The 27653-nt window shown below is 39.6% G+C and overlaps 1 protein-coding gene across 1 annotated transcript in view; it reads right to left on the minus strand.

The window, feature by feature from the left end:
• Positions 1 to 404: 404 nt before the first annotated feature.
• CRYL1 (crystallin, lambda 1) overlaps positions 405 to 27653 on the minus strand; it is a gene marked incomplete at both ends in the record, with an annotated part of 39456 nt that continues 12207 nt past the window's right edge. The window contains 3 exons of the mRNA XM_009576597.1: positions 405 to 510; positions 8896 to 9090; positions 13911 to 14072. Coding sequence (XP_009574892.1) covers positions 405 to 510; positions 8896 to 9090; positions 13911 to 14072 — 463 coding nt within the window. The remainder of the gene's footprint in view (positions 511 to 8895; positions 9091 to 13910; positions 14073 to 27653) is intronic.

Genomic DNA, 27653 nt, shown 5'->3' on the forward strand with positions numbered 1-27653 from the left:
CGGGGAGGGAAGGCACTCATCTACAGAAAGCGAGTTTCTGTTGACACTGGATCATCAGATGAACTTTTTCAGTACTTTCTTTTCCTGAGACTCAGACAGTCCTGAACTATGGGTACGGCAATGTTTGCAAAGCACTGGGACAAATCTTGGAAAAAACGAAGGTCACAGCTAGTGTTTCAATGATTCGTCATCTTTCATCTGATCACTTACAATAGGATAGTCAATACCCATTTTCTTCCATCCGACCTCAAGTTTTAGATAAATTTTCCTTTTCTTATCATTACAATAAAGAGAGAGACGAGTCATAGTTGCAGCAATCCTAACCTGGTTTGTTACATGACACTTCCAGAGTCTTGTGCAATGTAAGCCTTCCCTTCATATTTATATCATTTTAAACTACCTACCTTCTGCATTAAGATGCATGGTTTCCAGAGGTCCAATAAATGTGTATCGCATTCCCAATCCATCAGACATCACAAGGTCTAGATCAGTAGGAGATATTACTCCTTCCTAAGTAGCAGAAGTAGAACAGGAAGGAAGATTTGTGAATGTTTGGTTTTAATGCAAAATTGCCTGCTTTTTGTATATAATTAAAAAATTAAAGAAGTAATAAAAACTAAGGCTAGAAATAGCAGTTAGCTTGCAAACAGAAACACAACTGTTTGCCAGAAATGTCCATCTATTATGCAAGCCTTCCTATGGTTCAGTATAAACACTCATTCACATCTCTAAGATTGCTGTACTTCATAATCCAAATACACTTTGATACATTTTGACAGTATCTTATTTTTAAATTTATAAATTAATACACTTTTTCATACAATATGTACTATTTGTACACATTAGTTTGCCTGATACTTATTACTTACAATAATTCATGTACCAAAACTAAATTGAGATGTTTATGTTAACCAATATACTTTTTTCTCAGAAACTGAGAGAACACAGAGCAAATGTGACAGTCTTAATAGCACATGACCAAAAGAGTTTATATCAAATCCAAGTACTGTACCAGCTCTTTTAAATACAGGAGTTTTGGCTAAATCTTACACCTCCCTTCATATTCTCTTAGTTCTGGATTTTGGGGCAGAGTCACAATTGGAAGAATGGTGGTGCAGCAGTGGGTACTACCCCTGAGGCCACCTGCAAACAAGGCTGGGACCAAACACGCAGGCAATGCAGCTGCCACTCCCTCCCACAAAACTCACTGAACATTCAACCTACCCAGCCTCAGCCTGCCCAGGTTCTCAAGTTCGTTGCCAGCCTCACGTCTCAGAGCTGGCAGCATTCGGAGCATGCAAAATGAAGTATTTCTCCTGTTAAAAGTTGAGCACTGCTGTTCCACCCACATAGCAGCACTTACAAGAAAGCCAACGCCCCCATCAGGTTAGGGCAAGCACACGAAGGCTTGTAAAAAAATGAGTTACAGTTCATTACCTTACAGATTTACTTGAGAAGAGTAACATTTATTACATGAGGTTGTTTTCCACCTACCAGAAAGATATGAACGAACTAAGACCTGTTCTAACCACTTCCATCAGATAAAGCTTGGTTTCTTTATTCCAAGAGACATAAAAACATTTTCTTCTGGTTAAGAAGGTGGAAGAGATGCTGAACTGCTTCTAATTTGTCTTCTTACCCTACCTTGAGGTGCTCTCCCTACTCAGTGCCTCATTCTCTACAAGCCCCTTTGAGCTGCAGAATACAAGTATGTATACTCATCTGCTTGGCCAGAGACAGGTCTTTTTCTTTCCCTCCCTTTCTTTCCCTCTTCTTTCCCCAGGGCCCTGTCTGAATGCTCCTTCATATCACAGTGATTAGCTAGAGTTACAGGCGTGCAGGACAGCTCTCCTGAACTGTTGCAGACATTGACATCTGAGCTAGACATCTAGAGTCTCTTTATAATCACTAGGGAGAAAAAAGAAATCAGCATCCTAAAGCAGGCATCTAGAATAGATAAGATGAGTTGTGTCCTAAAAGGGCCTAATTCTCCTCACTGACTGAAAGATGACTAAGGAGCTTGGATGTCAACATCTGCGTTGTAGAAATCCCATCTTAAGTGAGTTGAATCCCGCCCACAGTGTCTTCCCTGGGTTCATCAACTACACATCTACTGTTACTTCAAAAGGAAACAATAAGCCAAGGACCAATATAACTTCTACAGCTGGCCACAGACATCAAGTTTCATTCTCAGGCTTAAATAGAGCCTTTTATAAGACTCAACCTCAAGTCTCAATCTGTTAGCAGGCATTGCTCCTATCAAAAATAAACCTGGCTGAATCCCTGTTGCAGGTGGCTTTTGAACGCTGTCTTGAAAAGGAAAAGATAATGTAATTATTAAGATCTACCCACCATAAATGGAACACACAGCTCTGGTAACAATTTAATCAGACATAAAATGGTAGGCATAAGGAAGCGTTATTTTCTTCAACTTAAAGGTAAGGCATAGGCATGGTAAAGTAACTCATCAAGAGGCAGACAGGAAGGTCTGCATAAAGACAGGACTAAACACAAACCTCAGACAGCGTTCAGATTACAGAACCAGCATCAGTGTAACTAACACAGGCACTATACGTTTTGTGAAAGTTTTTTCCCCTGACATGGCAACGCAACTTCTCTGAACAACATCAGCATAGTCAACAAAAGCGCTCCTCTGTTGGGAGTGCTTCATCCAAACAATGAGTTATGCTGGTAAAGCTGTGCTTGATGAGTGATTTTTTTTTTTTCCTGGTTGACATGGATTTGTGGACAAAAGATTAACCACAGTTCCAGACAAGCATTTGAACCACAGCAGCAGTTAAAAACTGTAAACGTAATGTTAAAGAGTTAACAGGCTCTTGAAACACTTCAGAATCATTGCAAATTGATTTTCAAATTAAAAACTGATTTATTTCTTTTGATACTATAGTCCTCAGCTTTGGTACTGACATTTGAAGACCAGGTGCCCTCAGAATCATGAGATGAGTGCTTTCCTCTTGGCCTTCTGACTACAGGTGTAGTTTTTTGGTTACAGCTGCTAAAAGACAAAAATTGCTGCTACCATAAGGAAAACATGACAGATCCCTCCAGTTATTATAGATAATATATCCAGAAGGATATATTATTCTATATATGTGAGCTCAGTTTCACCTTGTCACATAGACCCTCTTAAAGAAAAGCCTTTTACTTTTTCTCTTCAGAAATGAAAAACACATAAATGAGAAACAAGTTAGACCGTCTTCCCCTAGGGAATAACCCTACTCCCACTTTGACGATCGTAAGTTGGTGGAATGATTCAGCAGGGTGGGTGCAAGGTCAGAAAGGTGTCTTCCACAAGGATCGGTGTTTATGCTAAGAAGTAAACAAGAAAGAATTCCAACCCAGTTTCATTAAGTCTAGGTGTGAAACAATCTTCCCAAGGGGATTCTTCATCCTCTTCATCCTGGGTAACCCTTCTTGTAAGCCTTGCCCTTGAGCACTTGTCAGAGGGAAGAAGAAGTGTGTTAGAGTTCACCAGAAGCTTTCACAGCTACAGAATTAAGATCTTAATTTAAAACAAATTCCACCAAAATCCTCAGTGACCCCAACGGCCAGTCAAACTTCAAGATCTAGACTAGCTCAGGATCCTCCACACTTCTTATGACATTTATATACCACAATTTTATCTTCCTGGAGATTTCAATCTCCTGTGATGCCATGGTATTGTCCTAATGCTCCTTCAGTATTTTATTAGTGCTTCTCACTATGCAGGGATCCTTTTCTCCTTTCCAAAAACCTGTGGTGGTTCTGCAGTCTCCACCTTTAGGCACTAACCCAACCTGCTTGGTTTTAATCAACAGTCTTTACATCTGTAAGTCACACCCACATCACAACTTCTGTCACTGACTTGGTTTGTAACCGTATTAAATGTGACATGGCCAGAAAAACAATCTTACTTTTTCTGATACTACCAATTCATCATATTCTCCTACTCACTCCAGTCTGCCTATAGAGTTATTTTGGATTCCATTCCCTCCAGGGATACATACTTTCTGTCTCCAAATTTGCCACTTCATCCTCTGTATTTCTGAAATCCAGTATTTTTTTTCCGATTGCCACTAATATATGCATTCTCTCTCAGCAGCCCTTGTTACACCCATCTCTTCACTATCACTTTAATCAAGTCACTTTGATCCACACCCTGATGAGATCTTTTTCCAGTCCTGTCATTTTGAGCATATGACTTTTCTCCCAGATCCCTCTACCAGCTCCATGTCTTTCCATTTCATCATGTTTGAGAAACTTGTTGTCCTACACACTTCACACCTCCTTACTTTGCTGGCCTTTATCTTCCTTCTTCCATGGCACCCTTACTCACCTCACCCTGTAAGAAACACTCAGTATCAACACTATTTTTCTCCCTGGCCCTTTAAACTTCCTTTTATGATATCCCCCTTTTATGGGGCACTATAACTAGATGTTTAACCCTCTACCTTATCTTTGATCTTTTGGAAAGGTCTTCTGGATAACACTAATACAGTTATTAATAATAAGGAATTTGGAATTAAAAAAGTCTTGCCAGCATTTAAGGACTGCCAAACCTGAGAAGGGAGAGGTACATAAGTTAGGGACTGAAGCCAATGCACCTGATTGCTGTGAAAATTAACTAAAATGGACACACAGCCAAACCATGACTGTTTATTTTCCAAAAGATTAACAAAAAAGGCAGGACTGCCCATTCTTCTTCTCTCTTACAATGACTATAACCTAAATGAAAACCCACTTCTAAAGAAAAAATACATTAAGACAGTATCAAAAGCTTATACAGAGGAAAATACAGACTCTAAAGACACTTCTCATATGATCCATTATGCAAAATAGTTTTAGTAGGTTCTTAAAAGCAGCTGAAACTTCTAAACTAGATATGGGCTGAAAAAATGCCATGTTCTCCTCACTCTCTCTACTGCTGTATTTCATGACCTCCTTGCAAATTCCAGGGGATGCTCAGAAAAATATTTCACCAACATAAGCTTCCACTCAGTAATCCACAGTAAAAAGACAGTCCTAGATGTTCAGAGTAAGGTTTGAGACTTCTGATATAAAGCATTGGTGAAACTATTTAGTCGTTATTTTCTGGATGAAGTCAACCAAAACTTTACCTTCAGAAAAAGACAAAGGCAAGCTATTTAACTAACTCTTTTGCAACATAATGTGGAGTCTGAGCCTGAACCCAACCTCCTGGCAGAGCCTTACCTCAGATTTCTGGCTGTGTTATAGCCTTTCCTACTCTTGGACCCATGTGGCAGAAGTTGGTGAGCCCCACGCATCATCCAGCAAGCAGCTGTATTTACCACGTTGCTTTCTATACAGCCCCATGTTCATGTTTATGCTCTGTATCAGAGCCCTTCTCCCATCGTATGATCCCTGTCCTGTGCCTCACCCATCACACATCCCAACACAGCACTGCTAAAGAAAAGAGAGAGACTGGCAAGTTGCCAGTTGCCGAGCTACATTTGGGAACTAAAGTGTATCCTGCAAGCTGCTCAGTCCATTTCTGATAAAGTTTTCCAGATAAATGTTGTTAGTACAGCTATACCTGCACGTCTGTCCTACCATCAATGCCTGTTTTAATAGTACATTAAAACTTCTACTGGAGAAGCTTCCACTAGTTTCTTGAATGAAATAAGCTCAACTGACCAAAAAAAAAAAACAACAGACAAAAAAAAGACTGTCCATGCAAAGATGTCTGAACTTGGACTTGGATAAAAGTATATGTGCACATGTGTGCATGTATAAGATCACTCCCCTGCCATTACTATAAGTATTTTTGAGGCGAGGACACAGATGAGAACTTTTAAACTTGCATCTCAGCAAAGTTCTCAAAAAAACAGATAGTTGTTTACATAAAGGGGCTGATTTAAGATCATTTCAAGTGGCTTCAAAACACTTGGAGACTGCTGCTATGTTTCTCTCCTGGTTCACACATAGCATTTATATCTGGAATATTTATGTCTTTATTATGTGGCAAAGAACTGATACACTGCAGTGCAAATACAACAGTCCTCCAGCAACAACACAGATTTTTCTCAAGCACTCACCGTGTTAAAATTAAAGAAAACTTATAACAGAAATAGGACCGCTGATCAGTTTATGACATGTAACTGTAGGTATACAAAGATACTTGTTCAGATTTTCACAACCACTAACAAAACAAGTAAGCTTGAAATTATGTTTTATGGTTCTGTCTCATTGTTCTTTTACAACAGTCAAAAACAATACACAATTACTAGCATCAAAATACCACAGTGTTCATAAGTAATTTTGTAAGGATGTCTGTGTTCTGCACCCAGGCTGACTGGGATTGCCTCATCCAATACACCCAATTTACACATCTAACCACAAAAGGATTAATAGTGTGGTCATTTAGGACAAGAATGCTTTATTAATATGTCCCTCCTGCTAATATTCGTAGTTTATCTTCCACCCCCAGTGCTTCTTAGGGTAAGGAAAACTTTTGTTACCCGAAGGAATCAATATGAGTAAAACTTGATTTTTAGGAGCCTCTCAAAGACTGAGAGTTGGGGAGGCTGACATTTTCAACAATAAGGACTGAAAAGCAACTTAACAATCAGAAGCAAGAAGTATTTTTCCCCACTTTGAAAGTGGAAACACCAAAAAAACATGACTTGCAATAAAAATTACTAAGTTGGCAGCACAACAGTAGAAACACAGAAACTGCCCCAGGCCTGCAGCTCTCACCTATCTGCAGTGATTCTCCTCCCATCAAAGGCAGTGTGTAGCTTGAAGTCACACAGCTGAAACTATACACCTTTGAAAGCTGGTATTTGTCCAGGCTTTTGGAATGGAAATACAGCCAAAGTTGTTACAGTTTAAATGTGTATTTGCCTGAAATGCAATAAAATTATACAAAAACAGGACAACTTGGAAACTTCGATGATGCACAAGGAAAGCAACTCTCATTATCTGTCAGTGCTTCAAGCACTATTTTGTTACTACTATTCATATACCACCACCCACACAAAAAGCATCCATGCAGGTTCGTACTAAACGTTCACCTCAAATCAACAGCTCTTTTCCAATAGTAGCCCATGAAGTGTTTTTACACCCTTTCCCTAACCAAAAACCAAATACAGAGTGATAGTTTTAATGACATGTACTGCGTCAGCTCCCAGCAGTCCAGTCTTTTTCAACAGCTGCAGGTTGCTTCTGCATGGTCTTCCTCTAACATGAATGTGTCTAAATATTGTCTGAACCCATTCATATTTTTAGCATCCTAGGTTTCTATGGCAGCGGCTTCCACAATTCAGTTTATGCCTCTCAGAGACATGAAAGAATCCTACTAGATTTTTGAGGCATTACTTCCTCAGATACCTGTGGGTATTGTATCAATATGCCTATGCATTATCAGACTTACTGGTCCACCATTTCCTAACGATGCTCTGAACTCTTTTAAAAGAACTCAGATTTAAGTACTAACTTCCATTTCTGCAGTATTATGCTAGTCGGTGTGTAAAAAGGTACTTAAATCAGTATTTCATCAACTTCATATTTGAGTTTTGGGATTCTCAGATTAGTTCCATTTCTCCTTCACAGCCTGCCATTACTCATTTACTCTTTCGTGCTCCAAAAATCTTGTTCTTAGCATGACTTGTTCTACTTCTGCATCAGATCCTTCCTTTCAAGGAAAGTTACAGTGTGGGAACCTCCTTAACAATGCACACCGCAGTTCAGTTAGCTTTTTCACCATGAACTTACCTTCCTTGTTCACATTTTTTAGTAGTCATTTTTACACTTTTACGCTCAAAAATGTTTTTTTCATCCAGGGTTATTAGGGTTTAAAAAACAATTTAGAGGTTACTATCCTTTCTATCCTGTGTCTTTCAACATGATTACAGCTTTCTGAAGGGGTTTTTCTTATCATATACTTAAAACTTTGTATTAACTTTTTTAATAACAGAAACCTTTTTTTTAGTTTAAAGAATCATCTCCAGTAGAAGATCAGTTCTTTCCTAACAATATTGGTTTGCTTACTATTATTCACCACCTCCTTTATATTGTTGCATTGTGTTGCTATGGAATCTAACCAGAGGTAAGCAAAATCAGTTCAGCAACTGTGTTTAGATACTGCTTCGGAAAAAAAGTTGCTTTGTTTACGATATGTTAGTATTACCTTAGTTTTAAGATCTTTACCTATATCTGTGTGCATGATTGTTTTAAACAGCTTGAAAAAATCAAAACACTCTCCATGACAAAAAAGTAAGCCCTACTCAAGCCCAATTGAATCTCTTCTCAACAGAATAGCAGTAGACTCATAATTCAGCTCTTCCTGATGAAAGATCAGATTTTGCAGCACAGAACAGGTAACTGTGGGAAAAGCTGACGGGGCACAAACAAATGATTCTTGGCTAGAAGTCTGAATGGGCAGGAGGAGGAGAAATCTGTCTTTAACTACAAGTATCAAATCACTGTTGAACCTATGAGTGCAATTCCTGAAAGGCGAAAGAGAAAACCATTTAAAATATTATTTTCATAACCACGGTACAGTAGGCCAGAAACATTTGGAAAATAACAGGAAATGATGAGACAACCTAGAAAAAAGAAAAATCAGTATTTTGATTTCTGTGCTTTTAAGATTGTTCTTTTAATTGTCCTGAAAATGACAGTATTCTGAAAAGAAAGCAGGATAAAGGATAGTCGTTATGATCATATCACTTCTTTCTCAGTCTTTGCTATTTATAACTGACACCACTTCTTACTGTTTTTTATTTACATGTTAATATATATTTCATGTTCATAAGGGACAGTTTAACGAAGATGACACAAATTTATAGGAAATTTAAATACACAATCTCGCTTGTCACATCTACAAAACCAGTAGTGTATGTGTGTAGAAATTGGAAAAAAAAATATACATACACCCACAAGTCTCCAGGCTTCACTTATCACTGCATACTGGAGCCGATTCAGAACAAACCCCTCAATTTCTCTGTTTAGTTTGACAGGAGATTGACCAATCTTCTTCATCAGGGCATATGTTCTCTCTGTAGTAGAAGGATCTGTTTCTGGATGAGGAACAATTTCAACCAACGGCACAAAGTAAGGTGGATTTACCTCAAGAAGAAACACAAAAGAAGAATGTCAACTATCAACAGATTAACAGAACAAGTTAATATAAAGCATCTTTATAGCTTGCTACTAGTGTGAATATTTTCCAGTGAACAGAGTAAGCCTGACCTTCAGACCCTGAAAGACTTTACCAATCCAATAAAAGCTGGTGTATTAATTCAAGTTTAAAAAAATAATTAATCTTGCGTTAAATCTAACTCTGTTTAACCTCAGCAAAGTTCATGGAGCTACACTAAAGATGATAGCACTCAAACAGTACTAGAAGACTTTATACTGACTTGAGTAAGTGGTGTTTTCTCAATATTCAGGCTGTTTGTTGTTGTAAGACATATGGCCACTACCTGTCTTTCCAAATGAAGCAAGGTATTTCCTTTCAGATATTCAGGAACTTTTAACAAAATTATTGCTTAACACCACTTGTAAGATGCAACACTTAATAGATAAGCTGCTACTGGCCCAAGCCTGTAAATATATGCTAAACACAGTAATAGATGTCACATAAAACAAACTTCGAAAAAGTTGCAGAACAGGTTACCTTCAAACACTGTACCTACTTTAAAAAAAAAGTTACCTCTCCCTGACTCTTCCCCAATGTAATTTCTCATCAAGTCAAGACCTTTGTGTAATGTATTTTTGAAGTAATAAACAAAAAATTCTAAAGAACATCCTAGAAACAGCTAAAAGTTCTTCAGGTCATAGTGTTACAGGCAGTAACACTGCCTGCACGCTCTTTCCAAAAGCAGCAGTCCTTCAGCCATATTCTTAAGGTGTTAAACTCAGCTCCCGGTCTAGTTTCCAGGCAACAGAAGGAGCTAACATATCATAAATTACTACCAGAAATAACATTGACATTAAAGGATGGTAATTAAGAACTGATTCTTTCACCATCCTCTCTTATAGTCAACTGCTCTTAACTGTGTTCATGTAAATACAAGTACAGGATTTAGTCACAGCAATGTGCAAGCAGTCTTTCCTCTCTGCATGTTCTTTCTTTTCAGTACTTACGTGGTTCCTTTTACTATAGGGTCTGACCAACGCATAACCTGTTGTAGGCTACGTCTGCTACACACTTACTTCATGCCCTTTAAAGTGCCTTTTGTTCCAATATAACCTTTCTCACATCAATCTCTTTGGCAGTGCCACCACCAATGGTGAGAACGGCGTGATGGACACCATCGCAGGTGTGGTGCCAGGCAATTTAGCAAGACCCAAACCGCTGCAAGCACCAAGAAGTTCTCTGAAGGCTTTTCTAACCCTTAAGTATATCACAGGTTCCAATCAGGAAGAGGACAAGTTAATTGTTGAGAGAGACTGAGGCTATTACAAATTTCTTCCAAGATTAGTGTTGACAGTCATCTTACTGAAATATTCTATTTCACTAACTTGGCACAGGTAGTATACGGGTGTGTTCACGAGCACCCTCAGGAGACTTAGGAAGACAATTTTTTAGGAGTGAGATAATAGATGTTGGTAAAAACTAAAAGTGGTAAAACGTGGATGAAATTGGGGGTGGGGGAAGATTTCTAAAAATGAGCAGGGGACTGCAAAGCCTTTCTTCAGGGAGCAGAAGAGCTTACCTTACTCAGCCTAGCAAAATGAAAGCTAAGAAAGGATATGACAAAGTAGACACAGAGAAAGAATTAAGCTAAACAAAAGCTGCCAACAAACATAAAATTAATTTTAATGGACTATTTATAAAATTGGAACAAAAATTAGAAGACACGAACAACTTCCAACAGGAATAGTGGAGTTAAAAAAAAAAAAAATGTAACAGATAGAGCTAACACATTTTTAAGGTGAATTGATTACATTGTTTCCTGTACAGCAAGGGACTTCACGCAATGGTACACAGTCTCCTCTAGCTCCATATTTCTGGCTGTGTGACCTAGGCGTACACAGTACATGAGAAATGAAACGCTCTGCAGAAGACCTCTACAGATACACTGCCTGAAACTGCTTGCAGAGAACAGCTGTACCTACAAGTATTGCGTGCATTTCTATCATACAGGTGTGCTACGGGATTTCATTTATTTTTCTTAATTGCTGAACCTATTACTATGTTAAGCAAAAGGATGAGCTCCTTCTGCCCTTTGGGCATTTCATTTAATTTCTCCTCAGTATGCTCACCTGTGCCAGAGGCTTTACAACTTTAGCTTTTAATTTTTCTGGTATATCAAATTCCACACTTCTTGTTTTCAGTGTCTTCCAGAGCTGCTTGCCTCCTGCAGCCACCATTCCCCATGTCCTATTGTCGTGTTCAAGATGTTAGTAAGGCCGTGGTTAAAAACACCAAAAGCCAACAATACTACAAAACAAGCATGTTTCCTGATGTAAAAGGTGCAGAAAGGCCCCTGGAAGAGTACACTGGCTCACAGTTTCTCCAGTACACTCCCCTTTGAGCGAAGCTGAGATTGCCAAGAAAATAGTCTCAGTTGGATTGCAAAGCCATTTCAGAACAATTAGACATTTTAAGGCATTCCAGAGTATTTGCTTTGGAAAATACACATATCTTTACAACAGCAACCTAGAAAATGTTTACGCAGGGACTAGCTCCCTTTCCAGATCTGATAAAATCTGGTTTCAGAAGTGGCTCCTATAAAGACTGCAGCTCAGACTAAACAAGTCAACTGATACAGACCAACTTGGGAAAACAGTAAGACAGAGTAACGTAAAATCAAAGACTGACAAACAGCCAGAGAATAGGCAGAGGCCCAGGAATTGGTTACAAAAAAAAAAAAATCATAGCTATAATTACTTAATACAGAAGTCTAGAAAAGACATTATCTCTTCTTTTGCACTACGGAAAGTTACAACTCTGGAAATATGAGATAAGGAGCTACTGAATTTTAGACCAGAGAAAGGCTAAACCTAGGCACTAATACATACTTTGAAGCTTGACTTTTTTTTTTTTTTTTTAATTAAAAGGGGATGAAGACTAGTTGTACAGAAAGAAACCAATCTTTTTGTTCCTTTTGCTTCCCAGTCACCCCAAGGCGAAGGTGGTGGTGGAGCAGTGTCAGAAAGGGACTGACCAAATGATTTGACACTGTAGCATTAGGCTATAGGTAGCTGTAGAGACATTAAAGTAAAATAGTGCTGTATTTTTGTGTTCACACTGCCACTCTTGAGGATGCCCAGGGAACTGACATTTACTTTACACCCTGAGCGATGCCCTGGAGAGACAACCTGTAGTTATCAAATTGCAGACAGCAGAGCAGTACCTTTCTCCAGATACTGCAAGCCTTCATGACAACAGTCCTCTTAACTGAGGACTCAAGAAGAGTACAGGGATCCCGTTAGGTTGTGCAGAGAGGGAATTAGAAAAGCAAAAGCCCAGCTAGAACGCAATCTGGGGACTGTCATTAGTGACAAAAAAAAAAAATTTTAACATGAGAGACAACAAAAAACGTTTTTACAAGTAAAAACATTTTTTGTTGTCTCTTAGGACAGTGGCCAGGTTGAGCTCTAGCTGGGCTTTTGCCTTTCTAATTTCCACTCTGCACGACCTAACGAGATCCCTGTAATCTTCTTGAGTTGCCTGCCCCTTCTTCCACAAGTGATAAACCCTCCTTTTTTTCCCCTGAGTCCACGCCAGAGCTCCCCCTTCAGCCAGGCCGGTCGAAGAGGAGGCTGAAGGGAGACCTCATCGCGCTCTGCAACTACCTGAAAGGAGGTTGTAGCGAGGTGGGGGTTGGTTCTTCTCCAAAGTAACTAGCGATAGGACGAGAGGAAATGGCCTCAAGTTGCGCCAAGGGAGGTTTAGATTGGACATTAGGAAAAACTTCTTCACTGAAAGAGTGGTCAGGCCTTGGAACAGGCTGCCCAGGGAAGTGGTTGAGTCACCATCCCTGGAGGTATTTAAAAGACGTGTAGATGAGCTGCTTAGGGACATGGTTTAGGGGCATGGTGGTGGTGGGTTAACGGTTGGACTTAATGATCTTAGAGGTCTTTTCCAACCTTAATGATTCTATGATTCTATGATCTGTCAAACACCAGACTTAACATTAGGCTAACAAATTCATTAGCTATTGAGTAGTGGAAAACAGAAGCAGTAAGAATCCCAGTGATCAAGACAAAATGCTCTTCCATGATGAGGAGAGATGTGATAAACTTCTGTATGGCAGCCCCACATAGACCTCTACAGAGGCTCACAGGTGCCCTTCAGCTTTTTGAGGTTCTGCTGCCACCTCTAGTTATGCCATTTCTGCATCACTGCCCTATCCTAGCTAGTCACAAAGCATGCAAATTCAGCTCCAAGTACAATTTGTTCCATTTAATCCGAACTGCTTTTCTTCTTCAGGTATACTGCTTCTGCATCAGAAGTCTGAAGAAACCAGAGTCAAAAGCTTCCATCTTTCATCGACATACCTGACAAGCACATGCAGCTCATCGGTTTGGATCCTTACTATTACCCAAGAGCGGCTGAAAAGGGATACTAGAAAACACTAGTGATGCCACAAGAAGAAAGTAGGGAATTTTATAGGTTTGTCTTCAAAACACAGAATTCCTACATTTTGAGAGTAATAGTCTGAGCAACACACAATATGAGCACGAGAGCTTACACAGAATGTATCTTGAGCCAGTGTGAAACATGCATACATCCTCTCAATTTAGTATATGCTGCTGCTCACAGAATGACCAAACTAAAGCTTTTCTGATAAGTCAGGCCCCTGCATACTAACGATGGCACACAAGCACTCCAAATATTCTTCTATATCTCTCAGTCTGCAGGGAAGAGTTTGGGATGAAGTTTAATTAAACATCTGTACTACTACTACAGAACCAAAACATGCCATCATACTTACAGGATGGGACACAATACACTGCTTAACATGTTTAAGGCCAGTGAACAATCTGCTGGGTAAGAGACAAGAGGTCGAGCTGCTCAAGATAACATTGTCACCAACAATAAGATCTAACTGACCGAAAATCTTCTTTTTCAGTTCCAGGTTCTCAGGAGTACATTCCTGGAATAAAAACAAAAATCAGTATTAGAAGTGTTCTAGTTCAAAAATATATATCCATATTTTTCAGACTTCACCGATCCCACCTTGACACCTAGGAACTCAGCATAAACAATCTATTTTAATCAGCCTAAATATACCAGTGAGCTGTAACACAAAAATGCCTTCCCACATATAAAGAAATGGAAAGCCCAGGAGTTTCCCTATAGCAGAAGATGGACCACCACACACCACAGGAGATTTACCACACGACAAATGATTCTGCTTTGTCTAAAATATAGACTTTTACTCATGCACAGAGATAATACAGCATGGAGAAATAAGAGTTGGTCTCTTTTTTTTTTTTGAAGAGAATCTCACATGATAGAAGTCAGTATTTCCTCTCAGACAAGATGGAAATGAATAGGTGTGTCTCAGAAGACAAACTTACAATCTCCAGAACTATGGCATGAGATTCCAAGGTACAGTTCTGGAACCTGCACTGAAACACCTCTCAGTGACCCTCATCCTTCAAAAGCTTAAATGTCTCCATTAATTTCAACTCTTGAGAAAGATTTCTGAAGTAGGATGCACGCTATGAGAACTTCCGACAAAGCTATTGAGCATGTTCAGCTCTGCAGTATTGTGTGAAATTTTACATGTATGAGCCAAGAGCTACAGTCTACAGTCACTAGAGTTTCAAAGTTAACTGCAGGAGCTGCCTGAAAGAGAGCATGCAGAAGTCCACCAGTCTGGGAGCAACAAGGACATGGGAGAATAACTACAGTGGATCCCACAATCAAAAGGAAAGACTTCAGTCTACAAGAAGAATACGGGAACAAAGCCAGCTTGTTTTCTGGCTTTTTTGGAAGGGTTTAAAAAAAATCCAAACAGGATCCCAAACTTGCAAAACCTCAGCTTTCCCCTTAAAACACACAGAAAAAACCTGCTCTTTTCCAACTCTAACCCCCTCCCACCTGTCAGTACTTCATTCTGTCCTTCCTGTTATGCTGAACTGCACACGAGGATAGGGAAAAAACCTATACATTTAATGTAATCCAAAATTTACATTTAATACCTGCAGCTTCAGACAGACTCTGTGGTAGGAATGCCCAGGGCCAGAGTTTTTAACCCAGTAAATGAGTTAAAAGTAACTTGAAGTCTTAAAAAATAAGCAAGTTGCATGGAACAGTACTTAAAGTTCCACGATGCAGAAGAGATAAACAGGGTCATTTAAGAACTCCAGATAGAGCCCAAAGTAATAGACAGCCTTATCAAAACAAAATGATACTCTGCTTATAATTCCAGGATCCCTGCTTGTTGGTTAAGTTTAAATAGTTTCTTTTAGTAAAGCCAAAGATGAAGAGAACTCTGCAGATACTGTTCAAGCTAAGAAAAGAGTTGCTCTCAATAGGTTTATTGTGAACTTGAAACTCTAAGCCTCCTCTCACATCAGATGATAATCAAAAAGGCAAACTCAAATCTGCTGGAAACTCAAACCTGCCACAGTTACGTAAGGTTTCTGAATGGGCCATTTGCTTGAAGTTTTTCGTATAGTGTCACGATTGTATTCAGATTGTTGGACTACTGCAATAAAGTTTCTGTCCTCGTCAAGCATGCAATTATTTTCTCAGAGACACCAATTCCCTGAAGAACAGGGGGAAAATTAAGCTCTAAACAATCCATTAAACAGGAACCTCACTTGCTGTCAGTTATGGAGCCTGGAGAGGTCTGAAGCTATTCTGTTTACCCTGAGAAAGAAAAGATCAAACAGTGAGCAGATAAGATACAGTTTTAAAGCTACCACAGTCTCTCTCAAAGAATTAGTGCAAAAAGATTAGCATACACCTCTACGCATTTTAAGTGACACTGTATATTTCTGTGGCCTTTTTGTAGAGAAGATCACACTTCTCGTTTGTAGTGAACAGTACACCTTTATTCTAAGGCCTGAGCACCTGAACAAGGTTGCCACTAATCTGACTTCCAATTTAAACTTTATTAGACATCTTTTTTAATAGCCGGATCAGAACATGACAGTTGTTAATTTTTAAAACCCACCTTCTGGAAGAGTTGTATTGAATTAAAGGCTTAAAGGTAATAGGCATTACGCTATTCAAATATGTGTTCAGAGAACACATAGTAGCTATTTGACCAGCCTATGAACTCTTAAAGAAGTACACAAAGATAAACACATACTAGCTCTCTCCCTAGCGGACAATACTGATACCCAGACAAGGCGATTGAGGTCTAGTTGCCCCTAATTAAAAAGTTGCACTCCTATGCAACCCCATCTCTGGAAACATTCAAGGTCAGGTTGGACAGGGCTCTGAGCAACCTGATCTAGTTGAAGATGTCCCTGCCCATGGCAGGGGGGGTTGGACTAGATGACCTTTAAAGGTCCCTTCCAACCCAAACTATTCTATGATTCTTCAACAGAACCCCTTGAATGCCAGTACATCGAAAGCTAGGGAGTTTTATCTGTTTAAATCCGGTATCTTTGTGTTTTTACAGAAGCCTTTCCCACCATGCTATCTGCCATCTGTGCTTTCACGCATGTCCATGCTCATCTAAGCGCACAACTTCATTTACCTATATTTAAATGCTGGCATCTACCCAGGTTCTTCCTATCCATTCTCAGATATGCCAAGGTAGCAACTCACCTGTACCACCTTCTAGAAAAACACTCCCCAAAACACTATCTTGCAAGATATCTTCTCCTTACACTAGCAATGGGAATCGCTGCCAAGGCCATGGATTTATTAGCACTAGGAGGTAAAAGAAACAAAGCATGGTCTGAAGTAAAGCACTGCAACACAGTGATACAGTCCTAAAATAGGTGGTATTATCCTATACAAGCATGGCAGTATAAGATGAAAGCCAACGTTTTAAACTGGCATGGAGAAGGTCAAAGATTAGCAACCATTCAGCAACAAGCAAGCCACTTTCTGTAAAAGCATCTGGAGATGCTGTCACAGGGAGCAGCATCAAGCCCTCTCAATAGCAAGTATGGAGTCTGATGGTAGTCATAAGGAATTGCTGAATAAAGAAGTTTGAAAGCCACAGCTGCGCAATGATGAGTTCCCACCTCCTGACTAGATTCTGGCTGCTGCATATTCAAAACATAATCAAGAAAAAAGAAAACATTTCTTCCCTGGCAATCTTAATATGAAGATTTATGATAATGTAAATTCCTGCAAGTGAAGATAGATCAATCTTGAGCTCTCCTAGATCCCTCTTCATTCCAGGACTGTATCCCATGCCATAGGATTCTTCCAAAGTTGTCTCCCCTGAAGTCCAGGGCTGTGATCCCACTTTTTGTCTTGCTTCTCTTCTCGGGATCTTCAACTCCACCATTGCATGGTCACTGTAGCCAAGGCTTCCCCCCGACCTTCACATCTCCAAACAGTTCTTCCTTGTTTGTAAGTATGAGGTCCAGCACAGCATGTCCCATCTTCTGCTCCTCAACGACCTGTGTCAGGAAGTTATCATGAATGCATTCCAGAATCCTCCTGAATTGTTGGTGCTATCCCTCCAGCAGATATTGATGTGGTTGAAGCCCTGCCATGAAAACAAGGGCCTGCGAACACGAAGCTTCTTCCAGTTGTCTGAAGAAGGCCTTTTCTTCCTGATCAGGTGGTCTGTAGCAGACATTTACCACAATATCTTCCACATAGGTGGTCCTGTTAATCCTGACCCATAAGCTCTCAATTGGCTCCTCATTCAAACCAAGGCAGAGCTCTGTGCATGCTACCTCACAGCATGTAAAATATATCCTAGGCAGCTATTCCTCTCCTACCTTTGTCTTGCACCACCTAACCTCCAAAAGCGGTACTTTACTGCCATGCTGCACTTCACTCCCACGCTACAGCTGCTACAGCAAGAGTGCCCTGTAGCCTTGCCCTAAGCACAACTGCGGTAGAAAATTGCTTTCAAGAGTTCCATGACTTTCCTCTTCCCAGTAAATTCAAGAGGGCTTCAAGTAGCAGGTAAACTGTTTAGAAGCCATAACCACTTTGATTGCTACAAGGACACTCTTCATCTTCTGCAGTTAAGTGAAGATCTCAAACATGCCACAAACCCTGGCTCTGTTCCTCTATTTATACACATATAATTTACAGCATTTTAAGTGGTCTCAGCTTTTCCGTGCTGCAATTTAGCTGACAGTTTTGAGGCACTTCTGTAGAACAGTTCCCAGAGTCAAGTGACAGTAATCCTCTCCTCTCATAGAATGAAGATGTAGCAGCAGCTTTCAGAGCACCGAACTATTTCAAAAGGTGGACCCAGACTGTCAGCACTCCTGGACACATTATGTCCAGCTTTTTGTGGGAATATGAAGATCTTCACAGGATTAAGAAACAAAGAGTTCTGAATCTCAGAAAAGCAGCTTTTCTGAAAGTTTTAGTGCCTAATCCATTTATACAAATACTTTCATCATCTTCTATAGTTATAATCCACTAGAAAAAGAACTTCCCAGAAAAGACTTCAGGCATAATTGTTTTATTTTCAATTTACCAAGTCACTTTCAAATGTCGTATTTCTAAAACAAAGCCTGATTAACATAAACCTACATAAAGCAGGGACCTGTGGATTTTAAACAGCATTCAGGTTATCTGTATAAAGACAGACATTAAAAATACCTGAAAAGGAGACCTGAAAGTTTAATTAATTGAAACATAGATTTCAAAGCACTATTACTATAGCCAGCGACTCTACAGCCAAATACAACTATTTCATATAATTTTACTACATCTTAATAATAATAATGAAAAGATTCTTGTAAAAACCTAGTTGACTTCAGAAAGAAAAAGTACATATGCTAAAATAATCTCTCGGCAAATTAAACCCTGCAATTTTACAACTAATTCTGTTCCCCCCAATACTACTGGCAAAGCTGAGGTTACTGAAGTTATCAAAGCAAGATTGCATCTATTTGCTCTACTTTCAGATGCATACAGACTGCTGTGTTTCTGTTACTACCACCATTTTATAGAACCCATATCAAAGCCTAATTATATTTTAAGCAAAATAGCGTTTAAGATGCTCACTACTATCATTAGTATTTTAGTGCTAGTTATTATTATTTCTGTTTAGGCTTTTGTATTGACGTGCTAGTTTGGTCTTCTCCTGCAGGGTTTAGGTCTATATTTCTGTTCTGGAAGACTGAAAATACACCTTCTATTAAGGAAACCGGAGCTTCTTTCTTTTGTATTCCATGTCAGACACTGATGTGCGTTGTACTCAGTAAACAAGAGTCACGCATGTGAACCTGGGGAACTATACCCCCTCCAATTAAAAAAAGTGACATTTTGACTGCAGTTTGGGAATCCAGCTAGTGAAACAAGCAGAGAAATAAAATGGTATTTTTAATATCAGAACAAATTATTACATGAGAATATCAATTTTCCTTCCAATATTACTGCTAACCATTACAATTTAGCTCAACTATCTGAAATTTTTCATGCATTAAATAGGTTTGGTAATTTCACAAAATTCAGAATTATTACATATTTCAAATTAAAATGCTTGACTGCAAGTATTTTGGACTTTTCCATCATGCTCCCCCCCAAAATGGCGAAGTAGTTTTAGATGCTTATTCTGAGACACTTTAAAGATGGACAGTATGTGTATATACCAGTATACCAAGATATTAATTAAGACAAGGTGCCAAATAAAAATGCATCATTTCAAACTGCAAAGATGGTAGGGGGAAAATATACTTACTTCAGTCTCCTTTTAGAAAGTGTTATTACCCTCATCTGAGAGTAATGGCAGGGACAGCAGCTGGGCAGGAGACACACACTCTTGCTCACCACTGCACGGGTTTGGGATGCAGCACAGAACATGAGACGTATACACAGTTGTTAGTGAAGGAGTCCCCAGGCTATTGCACACCTTTCAGTGTGGTGTCAGCATTTTGATCAGTTAAAATAAGAAAGATTAAAAGAAAAAAAAAACCACACATACAAAAAAACCCCACAAAAACAACTAACAACATAGACTCTGATAATTGACATGATTATGTTGGAGCATGACTAGAACTCAAGCCCCCAGCAGCTAGGGTCACAGAGAGAGCAGGGGGAGCAACCTGGCTGTGCACCACAGCAGGGAGGTGAGGTTAAGTGAGAGACCCTGAAGCACTTGGAGGTGATGCAGGAACCCAAGCCATATGGGATACACACAAGGAACAGAAGCTCATCAGGTTGTTTGCCCCTTTTCCCCCTGCAGATATTCATTCCACATACCTGGGTACACAACTTCCTCCAAGATAGTTTCAAGCACGTGTCCAAATACCAGATCATTAACAAGAACATGTTTGGTGACAAAAGACTCCTTAGATGTAAAACAACTGTAGTTAGCCCAAAACAAGCCACACAACCTTGGCAACCAAAACTTTATTTTGAACCTGAACAAGAACTGGTATCCTGTAAGCCAAGGGTAAGAAAGCAGGATAAGGACAGCAGCTCCTTTAACTGGAAAGCATACTGGCAATTTGTTAATGACGAGGCCACATTATCACCATTTAACACAATTATAAAAAAAAAATTACATAAAATAGAAAGGCATGGTCACTTATGGTCATATCCTGGGGCTTCAGTTACAGACTTTCTACAGGATAGGTATGCACTGAAGTAAAATGCTTAACACAGGGAAGGAGAAGGAATCACATCACATAAGGATTTTAAGAACAGGTTAACACATTTTTGACAGACAGTTGTCTAGGTACGACTGATCCTGCCCTGGGGCAGGGGTTGGACTAAGTAACCTCTGAAGTCCCTTCCAGCCTGATTTTGGATAACTCTGTAGTTGGTAGGGCAGCAAAGGTAAAGGTGAGTTTTCTGATAAAGATGGGGTCCTCTCATATGCTGTTTTGCTGAGGAGCAGAGGACTAGAGTGGAGGGGGAACTTTAACTTTGATTCATAGGGTTTGAATTTGTTTAAATTTCCATTCAAAATATAGTTATAAAAGGGTCTTACAGCAAATCTACAAGTGCCTGGCTTTTAGAACAGTGTTAAATTCATACTCAGAAAACCTTTAATAGAATTCAAAATCATCAAGGTTTTGATGTTTGGATCTAAAGGACAGTAGATGAGTAAGCTTATTATGGAGCAGTTGTAAAAGCATCAGTTAAAATACCAGTACTTTCAGGCTAATTTAATTTTAAAGAAAAAAAAAAGAAAATTTAGGGCTATAACTCACTTCAACTCTAAAGAAGTCATAACTTCTTAGTTGTTTTGAATTTATGAGCTCATACCAGTGTGAAATCTGATGCTTCTTAAATCACTACCTCTTGAGCGACTTGAAAGACTGTCTACCACATGATACTGTTACAAGTAAATAACACTTTGGCAAGGTGAAATCCAGCATTTAGATGGAAACATTTTGTACTTTCCTACAGTTCAGAAACATATCCTGTTGAGGAACTGGAGCAATAAAAATATCAAGTTACTGCCATTTTATACTGCTCAGAATAAATGACTGAATTACTAGTGTCTGTTCAACCTTTAGTACAAAATACAAAACAGATTTTCAGAACTACATTTTCCCAAGTCAGAGTCAAACTTGCAGATCTGGGAGGGCTTGGGGGCATTGTGTGGGGTTTTTTTGTTTGGTTTGGTTTTTGTTTAAAACACATACAACAAATGAAGGCAAGTTTTGCTTCATTTACTGTTAGTATCATGCCATGAAGAGATCCTTCTTTTTCCATGATGTTCATGTGTCCTACAAAACTTTCAAGAGACAGACAGACAAGATGATCAAGCTGCTACAGGAGACATGAAGATCCTTTTCATTCCCTTAGGGAAGAGCAATAAGATCTCAAACAGGTTGATTGACATCCTCCTCCCCACATCCTTTCCTCAAAGGATCAGATCTTCTTTGTTTTTGTCTACTGTGATCCCATCCACCCTGAAAAATCGGGGAAGTGATCTAGGAAGTGCAATGGAAATACAATACAGCCCTAGAAAGGAGACGAGGGAGCACTGAAAGAGAACCTGAAGAGCAAGATTAACTGCTGGGCAGGATGACAGCTATGGCAATGACTACCTTCTGTAACGGGGACCAAAACCATATTCAAGTCTGTAATGGTAAACAACACTAGTTGTTATATGCACAGGATAGATGGGGAGTGAATGTTAGAAAGTTTGGAAGGACAAGAGTCTGCAGCAGCACCACAGCAGTGACACTGGCAAGCTGTTTACCCAAACATAGTCTTTCAGTTCAACTCAGACATTGACTTGACAAAGTATTTGATAGCAAGTCTTTGAGATCAGACTGTTCCAAACCCTAAAATCAGGAAGAGAGTTTTCTCAAAACCTCTAAAAGACGCCGAGTCAGGTCACATGCTTAAAACCAGCTCCCTCAGAAGCCAAAACATAACTTCTGGTGCCTCAGGTCAGTGTTTAAGATAAGTAGGGTAAAACCAGGCCTAAGGTTGTATTTACCCAGCTGAGAGCAAACAGACCCATGTTTGTCTGACCAGTGCTCAGAGCTGACCAATGACCAATCCAGAAGCAGCCACGTTACTGCAATGCTTGCACACTGTGCCTTCCAGCAGCTTTGTATTTAGAGGTACATCATTAATGCAGCTTCCAAACCAGGATGGTTGTCTATTCTACAAGCTCAGGATGAAGACATCTTCACCTGTTGCTGTCTGCAGATATTCCCTCATCCCCAGAAGTAAAACGGTTCTTGAAAGCCACCAGGAAAGTAAAACAAAAGCTAGCGGCAGAAACTGGTACCAGACAATCAGAGACAAATTTTTATGACAGGAGACATGAGACACCTACTGTCAACGCTCCCAAGCCAATGCTGGTTTCCCATTCTGAGGCACCACCAGGCTTTTTGAAAGCTGTTTTTAAGCTGGTAACACTTTTTTTCTAAACACGTCTAACTGGGAGAGATAAAAGAGCCAGCAAGATCTAAAAGAGACCAGGCTGAAGATCCATTAGTGGTGTTATCACCAGTTCAAAATGAGTTTGCAGGTGTAACGGGGCGGGGAGAGGGGGCACGGCCTCTCTCTTTTAAAGAGGGGGGAAAAAAAAAAAAAATACTGTTCTAAGGCTTTTAGGCATAAGTTACAAGCTTAAGTTCATCCCTTTGCCAGTCTGCTTTGTCCCATGCCACAGCACAACTGACACGTTCAGAGATCACCTCTCAGCCACCCTCCATGCCCGGCTTCAACCAGCCCAGCCAGGCCTCACAACTCACCAGCACACACAGTAGCTCAAGTGTCAAGAGTAAGATCTTACCAATAGTCAGTAAACTTTATTATCCTGTTAGTAAATTGCTCCAAAGCAAAGCATTTAAAAAGGTATGTTTTCATTTTACTTAGCATTATGGTAACAGATCATACAAGTGCTGCACTGATTTCTATTCAGCTTATATTATTTAGGAACTAGACACACACCCACTCAAATCTGTTTTTAATAGTGAAAAGAGTACTAACAAGTTCAGTACCCAGTAGTCACATAAGGACAAAAGTCATCATATATTTATGCAGGGAAGTTACGAGCACAATATTAAGAAACATTTACCTCACCCATGATAGTCCCATGCCAGGGATATTATAGTACAAATGTACCCACTAATTTGCCTCTGTGGAGTTTTCAGCTAATGGAAAAGTTATTTCAGAATTAAAGCTTTCAGTCATGCAAGAAGCTTGCAGTGCACATTCACCTAAATGCTATAGATTATGCACTTACTCCAAGTAGCATAGAAAAGCTCCGAGAAGTGAAACTTGGTGAATATTCAGTTTTATAGCAAAAAACCAGACTGATTTCCTTCTAAAGCTGATGCAAAGCACACTGATCAAGACAAGTTACTTCATAAAAATGCTCAGGAGAGGGAACGTATAAAATAATATGCATCAAGGCATACCTTGTTTTTAAAGGTTTATGACATTACTGTTATGAACTTTCTTCATACTCAGTCCTTCTAATTATTTCCTGCATCTTTTTCACTTTTATATCTTCACTAATGTCATTTAAGAAGTTCCACTTTTTACTACTTCATCACATTTGTTTTAAATTATGTCCCATGAAAACAACATAGAAGGCAACTGTCTGCAGAATTCATTCAAGGAGTGCTAACATCAAGGAAATTCTTAAAGCTTGAAGTGGACTTACTCCACAAAGGCCGAATTTGAAAAGAAGTTAAGATTTAACCAACTGAAATCTAGGGTAAAGAAATGCAGTTCTCATGGAAGTCTTCTAACAAGTTAATCAGTAGGTTTTATCATTAAGCAAGAAATAGAGTCCTCTATATTCAACTAACATTAACGCAACTGATGTTTTATTTTTTAAGTAATTAAGTCAGAACACTTGCACTTGTAACATAATTAATCCATTTTGTTCTTCGAGGTTCAAAGCTGCACTAGGCAATGTTTCTGAAGTTTAATATGGTTCAGCTAGAAAGTAGTCTGTTCACTGCTGAAATAAGGCTGTGAGCCTAGAATTAAGATTCTTTTATATCTATTCCACCCCCCTTCCAAGAGCAAATTAAAGACTAGTTCAAATAATTTGTCCACTTACATTAACACTTTGTATCAAACCAAAATTTGATACTATGGTTTGAAACTGATGAGCTGATATGAATACCGCCAACAGTGTTTCACACACATGATCTGTTACCCACAGGCATACTGCAGCTACTTCATTTTTTTTTTTATGCTTAATGACTACATGTTAAGAGACATCACAAGGACTAAGGGAACATAAAATAGTACCAGAAAGCTTGAGTTACCCCAGGTAGATTGTTGCTATTCAGACACTATCAGCACACTGCTGTCTTCAACTACCTGAAGGGAACACACAGAGAAGCCAGATTCTTCTCAGAAGTCCATGGTGGTAGGACGAGCAGCAAGAGACTAAAGTTGCAAGAAGGGAAACTCCAATCAGATATTAGGAAAGAAGTTCAACAATGAGGGTAATCAAATGTTGTAACAAGTTACCCAAAGAGACCAGAAGTGTTCATCCTTAGAGCTATTCAAAACTCAACTGCACAAATCCTGAGCAAGCTGATGTGAGTTGGTCCCGCAGCAGGTTGGGCCGGATGACTTGCACAGGTCCCTTCCAACTCAAAATTGCTTTGATTCTGCAACATCTGCCCAATGCCTATTTCATAGATCAGCTGATGGTGGGAGGGATGGATGCAGCCCCTGATTTAATCTGAAGTAGCATGCAGGACCTTGTTCAAAAATCTTACTGCTGAAGAGCCTCTCTAAGAGGAACAATAGCATACTAAGATTCAACATCTCTGTAGGAGCAACAAGAGCCAAGAACTCCATCACAGCTGCGCTTAGCTTCAAAAGAAGATACTAAAATAAAAGTGAGGATACTAAGGACATGCAAAGTTGGCTGTAAGAAGGATCAGACCCTTACAGGTATCATACAAAGTAAAGACACCATATGGACATACCAGGTAGTAAGAAACACTTGAAAGAGCAAGAGAAAACAGGCAGAACTAGAAGAGTTTACTAGAAACAAGGTGGCAGCCTTCACAAAGTTGAGGCAGTACCCAAATGAACATGGCCATATAGGATTGTTAATTTGTCAAAGTAAGACAAAACAAAGCAGACACTCCCCCCCCTGCAATTTACAAGAGGAATAATTAAAAAAAAGAAATTTCCCTTCTTTCTTCAAAATGCTTGGAGAAGAAGAATGCATAGGACCAAGAGATGATCAGAATACAGAAGGATGATCATCTGGAAAACACATACAGAACAGTGAGTTCTTTGCAACTGTTCTGTTTCTCCTTCTAATCCTTGAAGAAAACTGAAGCCTTAGTCTTGGGGACTCCCAGGGTCTATCTCAAGTCTTAGAACAAAGGGGAGGGGAACCAGAACCAAAGTACTAGGACATGTTTTGATATGGTTTGAATACCCAACACAGTAACAGTGATATACAACTGCTCACTTGAAACAAAACTGAATGTTTTCAGTATTTTGGTACCAAAGAGCAGATGAGTGGCAAGCATGATGCAACATTTAAGGGAACTTCAGGAAAGATCTCAACAATAAGCCTCTAAGCCTCATGTCTCTATCAAGCAAGTCAAGAGAAAAGGGCAGCACCAAATGAGTATTACATAAACAGGGAAGAATCAAAGCAACTTTTTCAGAGGGAAGTCCTGATTCACAGACTTAGTGGAATTCTCTAAAGGAAGCAGCAAGCACAGGCACAGGCGTCATGTAGCTGATGCAGTCGGTGCGAATGCCCAGAAGTCTTGCAACAAAAAATAGTAAAAGCTTTCAAGGAAGTTAACTGGTCACATGTGAGATAAAAGGTCCTTTCACAGACAGTAACTGGTAAAGAGATAGTAAGCAGACGGTAGGAAGAAGTCAGTTCTTACTGGAACATGCTGATCAGTGCTGTTTCTACAGAAACAGCAGATATCTGTGCCCTTTGTTATATCCATTCATAAATGACCTGAAAGTTAGCTCATAAAATTAAGTTAGTCGTCATCATTACAACTGCAAACATTTGTGGAAGGATTTTACAAGATTGAATGTCTAGACAATAAGTTTGCAGATTAAACTCAGTAGAGGTAGGTGACACATATGTGAAAAAATAATACGAACTGACAAGCTCTGAGCTCGTTACTGATGAAGGAGTAAGATACTGGGGTAACAGCATACAGTTTCATGATCTAGAGAAAAGGAAGTGAACACAAAATAGTATACCACTGTAAAAATCTATAGTGCATTCACAGCTTGACTCCTGTGTGAGGCTTTGCTCTGCCTCCCATTCTCTCCCCCTCCACCTCACCAACTTGGGAGGAAGAAAAGGTCTGGAAATCTGTCCCCTTTTAATTCAATTTATTATTAGAGACGTATTGCAGCTAAGCACACTGTGGAATTTACAGCCTGAAACAGTAGAAATTGTAAACTCTTAGGTGCAGCACACATACATGTAGGGACAGTTAATGGTACAACACTGGAATAATACTGGGGGACCACGCAGGGTAGAAGATGCCAAGTCCAATGCAAACTCATTCATACTTTACCACAGAAATGGCCCCTGATTCACCTATTCCCTGAACTATGCCCTTGCCAGTGCACACACTAATAGTTAAGCAGCCACAGACTATCGGGTTCAGTAATACAGCTTATTCCCCATCTCAGTTTTACTTAGCAGCACCGATTCCAGCCCTATATATCAACCCTGTTTTTAATACTCTAACACTCTGTTGGATAGCTGCTTTTGGCTACAGTGCTCCCCCCCAGTCAGAATAGAAGTCACCCCTGGGCAGAACCATACTCCCTGCCTTCCCAAGGTACCTGGAGAGGAAGAAACAAGTTTTAGTCCCAGCACTAGAATGTTTGGTGTTGCCTAAGAAATAATCTCTCTCCCCCAAGAATCTCCTGCCCCCCACCCCCCCCACAATCGTCTTTCTAACATGTACAGTCTTTGTTACACATGGAGGTCAGCAATTCTCTATTGGCTTAGTCAGCCACCAGCCTCTTCCAACATAACCCAAAAGAAACTTACAAAGACTCTCAGATAGGGAAATCCTGCAAAGAGGCATCATCTCCCATGTCAAGATAGTAAGCTGAAAGAACTTTAATTTTAACAAGCACAACCATCCTTATGTGGTCAGGATGTTGAACT

Source organism: Fulmarus glacialis, unplaced genomic scaffold (genome assembly GCF_000690835.1).
Source record: "Fulmarus glacialis isolate BGI_N327 unplaced genomic scaffold, ASM69083v1 scaffold10714, whole genome shotgun sequence".
In the NCBI taxonomy this organism is placed as follows: Eukaryota; Metazoa; Chordata; class Aves; order Procellariiformes; family Procellariidae; genus Fulmarus; species Fulmarus glacialis.